The sequence below is a fragment of the Microcaecilia unicolor genome, chromosome 2 (assembly GCF_901765095.1).
Source record: "Microcaecilia unicolor chromosome 2, aMicUni1.1, whole genome shotgun sequence".
In the NCBI taxonomy this organism is placed as follows: Eukaryota; Metazoa; Chordata; class Amphibia; order Gymnophiona; family Siphonopidae; genus Microcaecilia; species Microcaecilia unicolor.
Window position 1 is genome coordinate 238254049 of NC_044032.1, and position 16898 is coordinate 238270946.

Consider the following 16898-nt stretch of genomic DNA (forward strand, 5'->3'; position numbering starts at 1 on the left):
GACTCCCGCCCCGGGGGCGCCGAGGCGGTATCCCTCGAACTCCGTGCCCTCTTGAGAGCAGAATCCACGACCGCCGAGTCATGGGGCAATTGTGGCCGCATTAGCTCTGGGTCAGAGTGGATCCTGTACTGGGACTCTGCTTTCTTGGGAATGGTGGGGTTAGTTAAAGGTCGCACCCAGTTCCGAAGCAGCGTCTCCTTAAGGACATTGTGCAGCGGCACCGTGGAGGACTCTCTAGGTGGTGATGGATAGTCGAGGACCTCGAGCATCTCAGCCCTCGGCTCTTCCACAGAGACCACGGGAAAGGGAATGCTAATAGACATATCCCGCACAAAGGAGGCAAAGGAGAGACTCTCGGGGGGCGAGAGTTTCCTCTCCGGTGAAGGCGTGGGGTCCGAGGGAAGGCCCGTAGACTCCTCTGAGGAGAAATATCTAGGGTCCTCCTCTTCCCCCCACGAGTCCTCATCCTCGGTGTCGGACATAAGCTCATGTAGCTGAGTCCTGAACCGGGCCCGGCTCGACGTCGAGGCACCAGGGTCTCGGTGTCGTCGAGCGGCGGACTCCCGCGCCGGCGGGGACGGAGCTCCCTCCATCGACGTCGACGGGGACTCCACCTGCGTGGCGGTCGAGACCGGCACCGCAAGCGGCGACGGTGTCGACGGCCCCGGCGCCGGGCTAGAGCTCGCCGGCGCCACAGTCATCGGCGCCGAGGGCGCAAGCACCCCCGGCGCCGGCACAGCCTGGCGCATCAGCCCTTCCAGGATCCCCGGAAGGATGGCTCTGAGGCACTCGTCCAGGCCCGCTGCCGGGAAAGGCGATGGGGCCGGTAGGGGTGTCGGTGCCCGAATCTGATGGGAGCCAGGAGACGGCACCGAGGTGCCGGGACCCTGTTGCGTCGGCACCTCTATCACCGACGGGAACCTCTCCTCTCGATGGAGACGCTTCGGCGTCGACTCCTCTCCGATGTGCATCGAGGGCGACCTGTGACGGCGCTTCTTATCCTTCTTCCGATGCCCGTCACCGGCGCCGGGAGGCATGGAGGAGGAGGATGAGGATCCCCATCGGTCTCGAGGAACCAGGTCAGACAGGGTTCGGTCCCGTGGGCCATGGGCTGAGGGAGTGACCGGGGCCGACTGCCCACGTGGCCTCTCACCTCTACCCTCACCGGAGGACCGGCGGGCCGACGGGACCTGTTCTCCTGGGGTCGATGCCATCGGTGCCGATGTCTCGGGCATCGATACCGGTACCGAAGGACCGGGCGTCGATACCGATGCCGTCGAGGTCGACGTCGAGGGGCCGGCGCAAGTTCCAAAAATACGGTCCCGTTGAACTTGCCTCGCAACCTGAGTCCGTTTCCGGAGACCGAGACACAGGGGACACGACTTGAAATTGTGCTCCGGCCCGAGGCACTGGAGGCACCAAGCGTGGGTGTCGGTCTGCGAGATGGGCCGGCCGCACCGACCACACTTTTTAAATCCACTCGGGACCTTCGAGGACATCGACGGAAAAATCGCGTCGGCGAAATTAAAGTCGTCGATGGTGGCGGAAATCACACCTCGAAAAAGGAAAACGACCGTGCGGCCACTAGGCCGCAAAGCAACGTCCCCGCTGGAAGCGAGGGAAAATGGGAGCGCGTGCTCCTTTTTTTTTTTTTTTTTTTTTTTGAAAGGAAAAGTGGAGCGCGCGGCAATTAAATAAATATAAAAGAAAAAAGAGAAGATCGCGTAAACGCGACGGTTTTTCCGGGGCTGAAACAGAGAGAGCGGCACAGGCACGACTCTCTCCAGGCGCGGAAAAAAAGGAACTGGCGGGAGCGGTCGCGCACGGGCGGGAAGACGGCCGCGCATGCGCGGTGGGCGTGTCCTGCGTGCCGACCGTCCCGCGAAGCTTTTTTCCGGTTGGTGGGGGCTGCCGCGGACGTCACCCAGTCGCGAGAACAAGAAGCCTGCTTGTCCTCGGAGAATATCTGCTACAGGTTAAGTATCTTCGCTTTCTCCAAGGACAAGCAGGCTTTTAATTCTCACAAGTGGGGAATCCCAGAGTCAACCCAGCTTGGGCATAAGCGAAGGAAATGCAATCTGCTAGCCAACTGGAGATTGTGTGTTTTCCGATGGCGACTCCCCTCCTGTTGGGATACAAAAAAATAAGCAACTGGGCGGACTGTCTGAAGGGCCTCGTCCGCTCTATGTAAAAGGCCAATGCTCTCTTGCAGTCCAAGATGTGCAAGCTACTTTCACCAGGGTGGGCATGAGGATGGGGAAAAAATGTTGGCAAGACAATTGACTGGTTCAGATGGAACTCAAACACCACCTTCGGCAAGAACTTAGGGTGCGTGCAGAGAACTACTCTTTTGTGATGAAACTTAGTATAAGGTGCATCCACTATTAAGGCCTGAAGCTCACTGACTCTACAGCTGAAGTAACAGCCACCAAGAAAACTACCTCTCAGGTCAAGTACTTCAGACGGCAGGAATTCAGTGGCTCAAAAGGAGGCTTCATCAGCTGGGTAAGAAAAATGTTGAGATCCCATGACACCGGTGGAGGTTTGACAGGGGGCTTTGACAAAAGCAAACCTCTCATGAAGCGAACAACTAAAGGCTGTCCAGAGATAGGCTTACCTTCTACACGCCGATGATAGGCACTACTTGCACTGATAAGCACTAATTGCACCCTTACAGAGTTGGTCTTGAGATCAGACTGATAAGTGCAGAAGGTATTCAAGCAGGGTCTGTGTGGGACAAAAAATGGGATCAATGGCCTTGCTGTCACACCAGACAGCAAACCTCCTCATTTAAAAGAATAACTCCTCTTAGTGGAATCTTTCCTGGAAGCCAGCAAGACTCGGGAGACACCCTCCAAAAGACCCAAGGAATCGAATTCTAGGCTCTCAACACCCAGGCCATGAGAGCCACAGACTAGAGATTGGGATGTAGAAGCGACCCCTCGTTCTGAGTGATGAGGGTTGGAAAACACTCCAATCTTCACGGTTCTTCGGAGAACAACTCCAGAAAAAGAGGGAACCAAATCTGATGCAGTCAATATAGTGAAATCAGGATCATGGTTCCGCGGTCTTGCTTGCTAGAGGTATGGGAGAATACGAATACAGAAGGCCTGTTCCCCAATGTAGGTCAAAAGCATCCGATGCTAGTCTGCAGTGGGCCTGAAGCCTCGAACAGAACAGAGGGACTTTGTGATTGAGCTGAGTGGCAAAGAGATCCACTGAGGGGGTGCCCCACGCTCGGAAGATCTTGCGGACAATGTCCATGTTCAGTGACCACTCGTGAGGTTGCATAATCCTGCTCAACCTGTCGGCCAGACTGTTTACGCCTGCCAGATAAGTGGCTTGGAGAAACATGCCGTGATGGCGCACCCAAAGCCACATCTGGACGGCTTCCTGACACAGAGGGCAAGATCCGGTGCTCCCCTGATTGTTGTAGTACATTGCAACCTGATTGTGGAGGAGTGGCCTAGTGTTAGGGTGGTGGACTTTGGTCCTGGGGAACTGAGAAACTGAGTTCGATTCCCGGCACAGGCAGCTCCTTGTGACTCTGGGCAAGTCACTTAACCCTCCATTGCCTGCCGCATTGAGCCTGCCATGAGTGGGAAAAAGTGCGGGGTACAAATGTAACAAAAATAAAAATAAAATTGTCTGTTTGAATCAAGATAATTTGGTTAGATAGTCAATCTCTGAAAGCCTTTAGCATGTTCCAGATCGCTCAGAGCTCCAGGAGGTTGATCTGAAGATCTGCCTCCTGGGGGGAACAGGCTCCCTGAGTGTGAAGCCCATCTACATGATCCGCCCACCCCAGGAGAGATGCATCCATAGTCAGCACTTCCTGTGGCTGAGGAATTTGGAATGGGTGTCCCATGGTATCTTTGACTTTGATTTGTCTTCCTATAACTCTTCACAACGTACCCATAAATGTACTGTGACTAATTGTATCTCGATTATTCACAATGTATTGTAAGCCACACTGAGCCCGCAAATAGGTGGGAAAATGTGGGATACAAAAGCAATAAATAAATAAATAAATAAAATTGGTTCGAATGTGCAAAGTTGGTGGACACATGGATGACATCTTCTAGGTTTCCCGTGGCTTGATGCCACCAAGAAGCTAGGGTCGATTGAACAGATCTCATGTGCAGACGTGCCATGGGCGTAACAGGAGCCGTGAAGGCCATATGCCCCAACATCTGCCGAGCTGTGAAGTGCTGAGACACTCGAACCTTGGGCACTAGGGACAAAAGTTTGCCTGCCCAGGTCCCGGGAAGATAGGCTTAAACTGTTCTCATGTCGAGTAATGCTCCAATGAATTCCAATTTCTGAACTGGAGTGAGATGGGGCTTGGGGTAATTTATTACGAACCCTAGTAGTTCCAGCACCTGAATAGCAATCCGTATGGACTCCAAGCACCGTGTGCTCTTCACCAGCCAATGGTCGAGATAAGGAAACACATGCACTCCCAGTCTGCGTAGCGACGCTGCAACTACCGCTAGGCATTTTGTGAACACTCTTGGGGCTGACGCTAGGCCAAAAGGCAGCACGTGGTACTGGACGTGCTGCATTCCCAGCCAAAACTGAAGATACTTCCTGTGAGCTGGAAGTATTGGGATACGAGTATAAACATACTTCAAGTCCAGAGAGCATAGCCAACCTTTTTCCTGAACCATGGGAAGAAGGGTGCCCAGGGAAACCATCCTGAACTTTTCTTGGACTAGAAATCTAGTAGAATCCCCACATCTCCTCGGGGTCGGGTCTGACGGACGGTCCCGGGGGGCCTGCATAGCAGAAGGCTTCAAGACGGGCGGAAACCCACTTGATGTCTCACTGCTCCCAGTGTGTTCAGGTTTCTCAGCAGCCATGCCTACCTCAATTCCAAACGTCAGTGCCTCCCTCGATGCCGACCTCGGTGCCGATGTCGAAGGACCAGACCCCAAAATTTTCTCTCTGGGCTTCTCGAGGCAGCTGAGTCCTTTTCTTCATACGAAGACAAAGGGCACAACGGGCCGGGCTATGGTCGGGCCCAATGCACTGAATACACCACAAATGGGTATCAGTGCCTGAGATGGTCCGGTTGCACTGAGAACAACGTTTGAAGTCACTGGGAGGCTTCGATGACATGGAAGGGAAAACTTTCCTAGCCAAATCAAAAAACATGATTGTGTTGAAAAATATGCACAAAAAAGGGCAAAACCTGGCCGTGCTGGCCTAAGGACAGCCGCGACTAAAATAAAAGGAAACTTGAACGAGGGTCAACAGAAAACCTAAGAATAAAAGGGAACTCATTTTATTTTAAACAATACTAAAAGAAAGAAGGAAATTCAAGCGAAATGCCGCAAAAAAGAGACACTGAAGGCTCTCCCAGGCAATGAAGTGGAACAAAAAAAGGCTGCTGCTCCTCACATGGAAAAAAAGTAACTGAGCGCAGCCGTGTGGCGGGCGGGAAAACACTCAGCGAATGAGCAGTTGGACATGCGGCACGCTCAGAAGGTTCTAGCAAACATTTTGCTATTTGAAATGCCGGATCGCCGACCCACATGAAGATTATTCAGCCTGCTTGTCCTCGGAGAATAACTCTTATGGGGTGGGTGTATCTACAACTGTCTCAGTCTACTGACATGATTGTCAGGCCTTGGATGGAGGCGCTGAAAGATAGGTAACCTCCAATGCCCCAAGGAATCTTCCTCTCCCTAGGAACTGGACCAATGACACCCTGTGTGACACAAGTGTTGAAAAACATGCAACAGGCAGGGCATGCACCTCCAGAATGGGCTGAAGCTCTGCCTGGCCCAACACTGAAGCCCTCACTGCTCAGAATTACATCTGGCTGGTGGTGCCTGATCTCCTCCATTCTTCAAGGGGAGCAATCGATAAAGGCTGGGGCTCAGCTGGTGTAGTCACATTCTTCAAAGACCTTGGGGCAAAATGAATGGCTTGGTCCCGGCTCTATGGATGCTGTCGTACCCACTCCAAGCTCCTAGAAGGTGACTGCCCTTATGGTGTGGGCATCTCTCAGGTATCATAGTTTTGGGAATCTAGTTCTCAACACCATGCCTCAAGGAGGACCAATGCTGATGCTTCTTGGCCTCCATCCAACACAAGGCATTGACAAGGACAAAATTGAATCCTTTTTCCTCAAGATGGGATCGAAGGATGCTTGATCCTGGTAGTCGCTACAGACAATTAATGTCAAGGAAGGCAGAGACCTCCATGTCGTTGGCGAATCGCGAATGTAAATCACAGGTTTTGACATATTTAACTCCAAATAGGCTGAGGCAAAAGGCTGCAAATTCTGATTACCATAGGAAACTGGTACCTGGGATTTCAGGAGACCTGCCTTACAATGCATTTGTAGCCAAACAAGTCCAGCAAAATCAAATGAACCAGCATCAACTACATAAATCTACAAATTAACTACTGCAATATTTTCAAGCTATAAAACAAATTCCAATTATATACATGATAGCACCAGTTTTGCCTCTGAAAGACTCATGGGAGATATTCAAACCCAATTATACGTTCACAGTCAGCAAACAAATGCATTCTTGCCTTATCTACTATAATAAAAAGCAACCTCAACGTTCTGAGGACACTGACGTCACTGAAGTCAGTCAGTCTCCCAGAACGGTCCGTGGATTCATGGTGGTGAAGCCACCCCACAGACCCGTGCCCCGCCCTCACGTCAAACGACATGACGTCGAGGGCAGGAAAAAAAAAATCACCTAAACAAACGGTTGACCCCCCCCCCCCCCTTAAAGCTGCAGCTCAACACAAGGACCTCCAGCACCCCCCCCCCCCCCGCAACAACCCCCTCCTGAGACACCCACCTTTGCGTTGCTTTGCCGGCGGGGGACCCGAAACCCCGCCAGCACAAGCCCTGTCTGCTCACTACGGCGTCATCTTCGGCGTTCCTAGCCTGTGGAGGCAGGGCTTCTGTGCATCTGACGTCCTGCACGTGCATGACGTCAGACGCACAGAACTCCGCCCTGCACAGCTAACAACGCCGACGATGACGCCGTACTCAGCACACAGGACTTGTGGTGGCGGGGTTCCGAGTCCCCCGCCGCCAAACCAACGCGAAGGTGGGTGTGATGGGCACGGTGGGTCAGATGGCTGCAGCCGGATGCATCGCCGTGGGTGGGATGGTGCAAGGAGGGGGGGCATCACACCTCACAGGCAACTGCTCAATGAGGAAAACCTTGCTAGCGCCCGTTTCATTTGGGTCAGAAACGGGCCTTTTTTACTAGTATGTTTATGTTTCAAAAACATATGGATATCATCAGGATATTGAATTCACTAAATAGTATATACTTGTGAACCAGGTGTGGGGCAGAACAAGAAGGGCTACAAAATTATTTTGATAGCAGCAATATTCAGCTGCTATCCAGATAAGCTATGACCCTCATTTTAAAAGCATTCCTGCATAAAAATTGTGGCTAAGATCACTATTTAAACACTTAAGCAATCTGCACACTTAAAAGCCACCATTTACACATGGTGATCCACATCATATGAAGATGGCATGGTTAAGGCATGAAGAGGGAGCAGTTTTGACAGATTAACAACACTGAGGTGTATTCTCCATTTTACAAGGGGAATACACATTACTGTTAAAAATCTAGATGTCTGCATTTACACCTGCTCCAAGGCATGCATAACTGCTTGCTGGAAGGAAAGTGTGAAGGCCAAGGCCAGCTCTGCCATGAGATCCCTCCCAGTAACACGCCTCCCCACCACCCTCCCAAAGCTCTTATTGGTATCCCATGGTCTTTGGTGTTTCGCTCCTGCTGCTCCATGTTCCAGGTTAAAGTGCTGCCTATGACCCCTACCAGTAATCTTGCATAATTACCACTAGTGGTCAGCCTGCCAAATAAGGGCAAAAGGCAACTTGAATTCTAGTAATATCACAAAATTAACATTAGAGAAAACAAAACCCTGGAGATTACTACTAGAGAACCCTGGGCATCGCTCCTGCTCCCAACTACACATGGATCAAAGGACCCTAGTAAGAACGAGGGCAGGGATTGAAGGATCTGCCCAAGGACCATCAAGGGGTTTCTTTATGCCAAGGGAATCAATAGGAGCAGGTACCTGTGACCTGGAATGGCAACTGTTGGAAGCAGGAAATGAGGCTTGATGGAACCTTTGTCTGACTCACTATGGCAATTCTTATATTAACTTTTTCCTCTTGGTTTACTGAGCACCCAAGATTATTTTATTTATACCCAGTAGCCTTCCATTTATCTTCCATATCCAGCCACAAATCTACTTAGTCACTGCCACCTTCATGTCCTTTCTAAAATTAAGCTCCATGTGTCAAATTTAGGCCTGCAAACTAGTAAGCTTTAATAAAAGTGTTGGCATGATGACTACATTATCCATATCCAGTGTCACTATCTATAGAGATAGCAGTGCTGAATATGTACACTAAGTGTCACATAACACCTGAGTGCTACCTCTAGCACCCACCTGGGGTTAACCCTGTGGCCACCTGAGGGTCCTGTCCAAGCCTGCCTGCACCTACACTGGCATACCCTCCACCCACCACTGGGTCCTGCTTGCCTCTGGGCAAGACTCCCACCCACAAGTTAACTCCCGGTGGTTTCTAGGGACATTGGGAGCCGCGATCCTGGGGTCCCACAATTCCTAGAAAAACATCACAGACTGAGAAAACAAACTGCCAGAATTCTTAGTCAGTCCGTGACAACAGATCTAGCAAACTAATAGGTTTATTATTAAAAAATAAATAAAAAATAGAACAGTAAATGGTAAACAGTTTAAACCAGCAAACAGCAACAGGTAAAATAACAAGGATTTAATGTTAAATCGAACTGAACACTTTTTACTACCTAAGTAGTACCTGGGGAGATCAGGAAAAGAAAGGGTCTCAGTGCAGAGGTCTACTTCCCTCCACACTCCCAACTGAGACTGGGGAATTCTAGCACATTCTGGGCTAGGTCTTGGCTTCAGGGCCAATCAGGGCACAGAGCATTAGAACTAAGGATGTTTTGATCAATGACACTGCAGGTTACTTTTGACTTTTCGGGAATCTAGCTCAAAAGAAAACAGACCTCTGTTACAGCTATAATGCAAAGGTCAAACACCACCTTCTGGACAATCAAGGGAAATAAACAGAAGAGAAGAAAAGTGTCATAGGAAAGCAAAACAAATCACAAAGAATGGAAGTCCCCTATTTCACCACCACAAGTTATGCAACGGCACTTAAGACTGTCACCACCATGCTGGCTGAAAATCAGGGTCTTAGTTTTCGTATTTCACTATTTGTTCTTTCTAAAGCAAACAAAATAAAAATATACTGGGTCAAAACACACTATGCAAGAGATGGAACGAAAAGCGAATGCTACATACCTGTAGAAGGTATTCTCCGAGGACAGCAGGCTGATTGTTCTCACTGATGGGTGACGTCCACGGCAGCCCCCTCCAACCGGAAACTTCACTAGCAAAAGCCTTTGCTAGCCCTCGCGCGCCCATGCGCACGCGCGGCCATCTTCCCGCCCGAACCGGCTCGTGTTCGTCAGTCCCATATGTAGCAAGACAAAGACAAGGGAAGACACAACTCCAAAGGGGAAGCGGGCGGGTTTGTGAGAACAATCAGCCTGCTGTCCTCGGAGAATACCTTCTACAGGTATGTAGCATTCGCTTTCTCCGAGGACAAGCAGGCTGCTTGTTCTCACTGATGGGGTATCCCTAGCCCCCAGGCTCACTCAAAACAACAACCATGGTCAATTGGGCCTCGCAACGACGAGGACATAACTGAGATTGACTTAAAAAGTTTACCAACTAACTGAGAGTGCAGCCTGGAACAGAACAAACAGGGCCCTCGGGGGGTGGAGTTGGATCCTAAAGCCCAAACAGGTTCTGAAGAACTGACTGCCCGAACCGACTGTCGCGTCGGGTATCCTGCTGCAGGCAGTAATGAGATGTGAATGTGTGGACAGATGACCATGTCGCAGCTTTGCAAATCTCTTCAATGGTGGCTGACTTCAAGTGGGCTACCGACGCTGCCATGGCTCTAACATTATGAGCCGTGACATGATCCTCAAGAGCCAGCCCAGCCTGGGCGTAAGTGAAGGAAATGCAATCTGCTAGCCAATTGGAAATGGTGCGTTTCCCCACAGCCACTCCCCTCCTATTGGGATCAAAAGAAACAAACAATTGGGCGGACTGTCTGTTGGGCTGTGTCCGCTCCAGATAGAAGGCCAATGCTCTCTTGCAGTCCAATGTGTGCAGCTGACGTTCAGCAGGGCAGGAATGAGGACGGGGAAAGAATGTTGGCAAGACAATTGACTGGTTCAGATGGAACTCCGACAACCTTTGGCAAGAACTTAGGGTGAGTGCGGAGGACTACTCTGTTATGATGAAATTTGGTGTAAGGGGCCTGGGCTACCAGGGCCTGAAGCTCACTGACTCTACGAGCTGAAGTAACTGCCACCAAGAAAATGACCTTCCAGGTCAAGTACTTCAGATGGCAGGAATTCAGTGGCTCAAAAGGAGGTTTCATCAGCTGGGTGAGAACGACATTGAGATCCCATGACACTGTAGGAGGCTTGACAGGGGGCTTTGACAAAAGCAAACCTCTCATGAAGCGAACAACTAAAGGCTGTCCTGAGATCGGCTTACCTTCCACACGGTAATGGTATGCACTGATTGCACTAAGGTGAACCCTTACAGAGTTGGTCTTGAGACCAGACTCAGACAAGTGCAGAAGGTATTCAAGCAGGGTCTGTGTAGGACAGGAGCGAGGATCTAGGGCCTTGCTGTCACACCAGACGGCAAACCTCCTCCATAGAAAGAAGTAACTTAGTGGAATCTTTCCTGGAAGCAAGCAAGATGCGGGAGACACCCTCTGACAGGCCCAAAGAGGCAAAGTCTACGCCCTCAACATCCAGGCCGTGAGAGCCAGGGACCGGAGGTTGGGATGCAGACGCGCCCCTTCGTCCTGTTTGATGAGGGTCGGAAAACACTCCAATCTCCACGGTTCTTCGGAGGACAACTCCAGAAGAAGAGGGAACCAGATCTGACGCGGCCAAAAAGGAGCAATCAGAATCATGGTGCCTCGGTCTTGCTTGAGTTTCAACAAAGTCTTCCCCACCAGAGGTATGGGAGGATAAGCATACAGCAGACCCTCCCCCCAGTCCAGGAGGAAGGCATCCGATGCCAGTCTGCCGTGGGCCTGAAGCCTGGAACAGAACTGAGGGACTTTGTGGTTGGCTCGAGATGCGAAGAGATCCACCAAGGGGGTGCCCCACACCTGGAAGATCTGCCGCACTACACGAGAATTGAGCGACCACTCGTGAGGTTGCATAATCCTGCTCAACCTGTCGGCCAGACTGTTGTTTACGCCTGCCAGATATGTGGCTTGTAGCACCATGCCGTGACGGCGAGCCCAGAGCCACATGCTGACGGCTTCCTGACATAGGGGGCGAGATCCGGTGCCCCCCTGCTTGTTGACGTAATACATGGCAACCTGGTTGTCTGTCTGAATTTGGATAATTTGGTGGGACAGCCGATCTCTGAAAGCCTTCAGAGCGTTCCAGATCGCTCGTAACTCCAGAAGATTGATCTGCAGATCGCGTTCCTGGAGGGACCAGCTTCCTTGGGTGTGAAGCCCATCGACATGAGCTCCCCATCCCAGGAGAGACGCATCCGTGGTCAGCACTTTTTGTGGCTGAGGAATTTGGAAAGGACGTCCCAGAGTCAAATTGGAGCAAATCGTCCACCAATACAGGGATTTGAGAAAACTCGTGGACAGGTGGATCACGTCTTCTAGATCCCCAGTAGCCTGAAACCACTGGGAAGCTAGGGTCCATTGAGCAGATCTCATGTGAAGGCGGGCCATGGGAGTCACATGAACTGTGGAGGCCATGTGGCCCAGCAATCTCAACATCTGCCGAGCTGTGATCTGCTGGGACGCTCGCACCCGCGAGACGAGGGACAGGTTGTTGGCTCTCATCTCTGGGAGATAGGCGTGGGCCGTCCGGGAATCCAGCAGAGCTCCTATGAATTCGAGTTTCTGCACTGGGAGAAGGTGGGACTTTGGATAATTCATCACAAACCCCAGTAGCTCCAGAAGGCGAATAGTCATCTGCATGGACTGCAGGGCTCCTGCCTCGGATGTGTTCTTCACCAGACAATCGTTCAGATATGGGAACATGTGCACCCCAGCCTGCGAAGTGCCGCTGCTACCACAGCCAGGCACTTTGTGAACACCCTGGGTGCAGAGGCGAGCCCAAAGGGTAGCACACAGTACTGGAAGTGACGTGTGCCCAGCTGAAATCGCAGATACTGTCTGTGAGCTGGCAGTATCGGGATGTGTGTGTAGGCATCCTTCAAGTCCAGAGAGCATAGCCAATCGTTTTGCTGAATCATGGGTAGGAGGGTGCCCAGGGAAAGCATCCTGAACTTTTCTCTGACCAGATATTTGTTCAGGGCCCTTAGGTCTAGGATGGGACGCATCCCCCCTGTTTTCTTTTCCACAAGGAAGTACCTGGAATAGAATCCCAGCCCTTCTTGCCCGGATGGCACGGGCTCGACCGCATTGGCGCTGAGAAGGGCGGAGAGTTCCTCTGCAAGTACCTGCTTGTGCTGGAAGCTGTAAGACTGAGCTCCCGGTGGACAATTTGGAGGTTTTGAGGCCAAATTGAGGGCATATCCTTGCCGGACTATTTGGAGAACCCACAGATCGGAGGTTATGAGAGGCCACCTTTGGTGAAAAACTTTCAACCTCCCTCCGACCGGGAGGTCGCCCGGCACTGACACTTGGATGGCGGCTATGCTCTGCTGGAGCCAGTCAAAAGCTCGTCCCTTGCTTTTGCTGGGGAGCCGAGGGGCCTGGCTGAGTCGCACGCTGCTGACGAGAGCGAGCGCGCTGGGATTTAGCCTGGGCCGCAGGCTGTCGAGAAGGAGGATTGTACCTACGCTTACCAGAAGAGTAGGGAACAGTCTTCCTTCCCCCAAAAAATCTTCTACCTGTAGAGGTAGAGGCTGAAGGCTGCCGGCGGGAGAACTTGTCGAATGCGGTGTCCCGCTGGTGGAGGTGCTCTACCACCTGTTCGACTTTCTCTCCAAAAATATTATCCGCACGGCAGGGCGAGTCCGCAATCCGCTGCTGGATTCTATTCTCCAGGTCGGCGGCACGCAGCCATGAGAGTCTACGCATCACCACACCTTGAGCAGCGGCCCTGGACGCAACATCAAAGGTGTCATACACCCCTCTGGCCAGGAATTTTCTGCACGCCTTCAGCTGCCTGACCACCTCCTGAAACGGCTTGGCTTGCTCAGGGGGGAGCGCATCAACCAAGCCCGCCAACTGCCGCACATTATTCCGCATGTGTATGCTCGTGTAGAGCTGGTAAGACTGAATTTTGGCCACGAGCATAGAAGAATGGTAGGCCTTCCTCCCAACGGAGTCCAAGGTTCTAGAGTCCTTGCCTGGGGGCGCCGAAGCATGCTCCCTAGAACTCTTGGCCTTCTTTAGGGCCAAATCCACAACTCCAGAGTCGTGAGGCAACTGAGTGAGCATCAGCTCTGGGTCCCCATGGATCCGGTACTGGGACTCGATCTTCTTGGGAATGTGGGGATTAGTTAGAGGCTTGGTCCAGTTCGCCAGCAATGTCTTTTTTAGGACATGGTGCATGGGTACTGTGGACGCTTCCTTAGGTGGAGAAGGATAGTCCAGGAGCTCAAACATTTCAGCCCTGGGCTCGTCCTCCACAACCACCGGGAAGGGGATGGCCGTAGACATCTCCCGGACAAAGGAAGCGAAAGACAGACTCTCGGGAGGAGAAAGCTGTCTTTCAGGAGAGGGAGTGGGATCAGAAGGAAGACCCTCAGACTCCTCGTCAGAGAAATATCTGATGTCTCCTTCGTCTTCCCACGAGGCCTCACCATCGGTGTCAGACACAAGTTCACGGACCTGTGTCTGCAACCGTGCCCGACTCGACTCTGTGGAGCCACGTCCACGATGGGGGCGTCGAGAGGTAGACTCCCTCGCCCGCATCGGCGAAGCTCCCTCCGCCGACGTAGTCGGGGAGCCTTCCTGGGAGGCGGTGGCAGCCGATACCGCACGCGGCACCGACGCCGGCGACCTCACCTCGGGCGATGGACCAGCCGGCGCCTCGCTCGACGGTACCGGTGGCGCAAGCACCGACAGTACCGGAGGGGTAGGGCGCAACAGCTCCCCCAGAATCTCTGGGAGAACGGCCCGGAGGCTCTCGTTTAGAGCGGCTGCAGAGAAAGGCATTGAGGTCGATGCAGGCGTCGACGTCAGAACCTGTTCCGGGCGTGGAGGCTGTTCCGGGCTGTCCAGAGTGGAGCGCATCGACACCTCCTGGACAGAGGGTGAGCGGTCCTCTCGGTGCCGATGCTTGCTGGGTGCCGCCCTTGGCGACCCAGAGCTCTCGGTGCCGACACGGGAAGGGGACCGGTGACGATGCTTCTTCGACTTCTTGGACCGAAGCATGTCACCGGAGCTTCCCGGCACCGATGAGGAGGACGTAGAATCCAGCCGTCGCTTCCTCGGGGCCGAGGCCGAAGGAGGTCGGTCTCGGGGGGGCTGTACCGCAGCAGCCCTCAGGGTAGGGGGAGACCCACCCGAAGGCTCACCGCCACCAGCAGGGGAATGGACAGCCCTCACCTGCACTCCAGATGAAGCACCACCGTCCGACGACATCAGCAGACGAGGTCCCGGTACCACCGACGTCGATGCAGCTGTCCGATGTCTCAGCGCCGATGCAGAGGGCCGATGCCTCGATGCACTCGATGCACTGGCGGCCGAGGATGAAGGTCTGGACGCTGAAGACGTCGATGCACTCGATACCCCCGGTGCCGATGCCGACGAAGCGCCCGAGAACAAAACGTTCCACTGGGCCAATCTCGCTACCCGAGTCCGTCTCTGTAAAAGGGAGCACAGACTACAGGCCTGCGGGCGGTGCTCAGGCCCCAAGCACTGAAGACACGACGCGTGCCTGTCAGTGAGCGAGATGATCCGGGCGCACTGGGTGCACTTCTTGAAGCCGCTGGAAGACTTCGATGTCATGGGCGGAAAAATCACGCCGGTGAAATCAAAAGACGAAATGGCGGAAGAGCACCAGAAAAACAAGGGGAAGAAAACTTCGACCCGAGGCCTAAAGCGGCCTACCCCGACGACGAAAGAAAACTTATCGGGGCAAAAAAACTTGAAATATGGGGGGGAAAAGAGACCGAAGAGTCTCCTTCCACACACAGAATGGATTTTTTTTTTTTTTTTTTAACAAGCGAAGAGGACGCGCGAGGTCGACTTTGCGGGGCATGACACGGCGAAAACACGACCGTACCGAGCGCGGACAAAAGAAGACTGACGAACACGAGCCGGTTCGGGCGGGAAGACGGCCGCGCATGTGCGGTGCGCATGGGCGCGCGAGGACTAGCAAAGGCTTTTGCTAGTGAAGTTTCCAGTTGGAGGGGGCTGCCGTGGACGTCACCCATCAGTGAGAACAAGCAGCCTGCTTGTCCTCGGAGAAACACATTTTCACTACTAAAAAAAAATGCATTGCTTGAAACACAAGTATAATACTGCTTACACTGTAGCATAATACTAGGTTCTTTGAAACAGATAAGATACAAAGAAAATTACACTGCTTTACTCCACTTTCTTCATCACAGTAGCAAAATGCAAATCTTTGGATTCCTTGCATCACTGTTTTGGTCTGAGTAGTTACTGTAATAAAGAAGTGACTAAATAAATATCATGGTTATCTCTTTCTTCCAATATTTGCGATTCTGTAGATCATTTGGCACTCTTATATGTGATATTTACAGCCTCTCCATTATGCTTCCTTGGCAGTTATTCCATTTTTGCAATTCAGAATCAACAAGAAAAATACTGCCCCTGATTCACTGCAGTTAAATGCCTTATAGTCTAGACTGCTGCATCAGCCAATTAGTATTTGCATTAGCCAAATTCCACTGCTCTTACTCCTTGTTGTGCTTTTTCAACTGGAAATTGGCAATTACTAGTTTTCTTAAATGAAGGTCTCTGAAAAGGTAAGCTTCTTTTAAGAAAAAAAGAAGGCATTATATCCCATCCTACTTCACTAATCTCCATGCCTACAGAAATCACAAGCAGAAGTGCTAGGAATGAACAAATTTACCTTTGCAAGAATGTGTTTATCCTTTATTATGTACTCGTAGGTAGTTAATAGGACATTAAATTTTCCACTACGAAGTTGAGGAACGAGTGAGCGACGCATGGCTGGTGTTCCCTGAAAGAAATGATAATAAAGATACTGTACATAATTCAACATTTTTAATATGACATTTTTGTTTTAAATGACTACTAGCAGTGGTTCTATAATTAGGCAAGGTAAGTTCATTCAAAACACAGGAGAAAATATTTTTTTCAAACAACCCATAATTAAGTTCAGGAACTTTGTAACTGCGTTTAAAAAAAAAGGTTTGGACAAATTCCTGAAGGTGAACTCCATAAACCATTAAGGCAGACCTGTAGAAAACCAATGCATACCCCTTGGAGTAAGCAACATGGAATCTTGCCACTTTTGGGGATCCTGCTAGTTGTTTATGACATGGATTGGCCACTGTTATAAACAGGATACTGAGCTAAATGGATCTGTGATTTGACCCAGTGTGGTAATTCTCATGTAGGCTGTCACCTCATATAGGAACTTTGGAGGGCACAGCAGAAAGAAATAAAGAAACACCCCTTGAAGTCAAAGGAGGAAAACATAGCCACCCAGGTCTGGTTGGGAGAAGAGGAAGTCAGCTACTGGGTTCTGAGTCCTTTCCTCCCCCTGATTCTGTAGCTCAAAATTAGGTCACAAAGTAAATTACTTTACAGCAAAATTCTATTAAATGAGTTGCCATATGAGGGATTAGTGTAC

General features: G+C 51.5%; 1 protein-coding gene across 5 annotated transcripts in view; it reads right to left on the minus strand.

Moving 5' to 3' along the window:
- The window catches only part of SMARCA2 (SWI/SNF related, matrix associated, actin dependent regulator of chromatin, subfamily a, member 2), a 679721-nt gene that overhangs the window by 390392 nt on the left and 272431 nt on the right, over positions 1-16898 (minus strand). For all 5 annotated transcript variants that reach the window (XM_030193821.1, XM_030193826.1, XM_030193822.1 and 2 more), the window contains exon 18: positions 16152-16262. In XM_030193821.1, coding sequence (XP_030049681.1) covers positions 16152-16262 — 111 coding nt within the window. The remainder of the gene's footprint in view (positions 1-16151; positions 16263-16898) is intronic.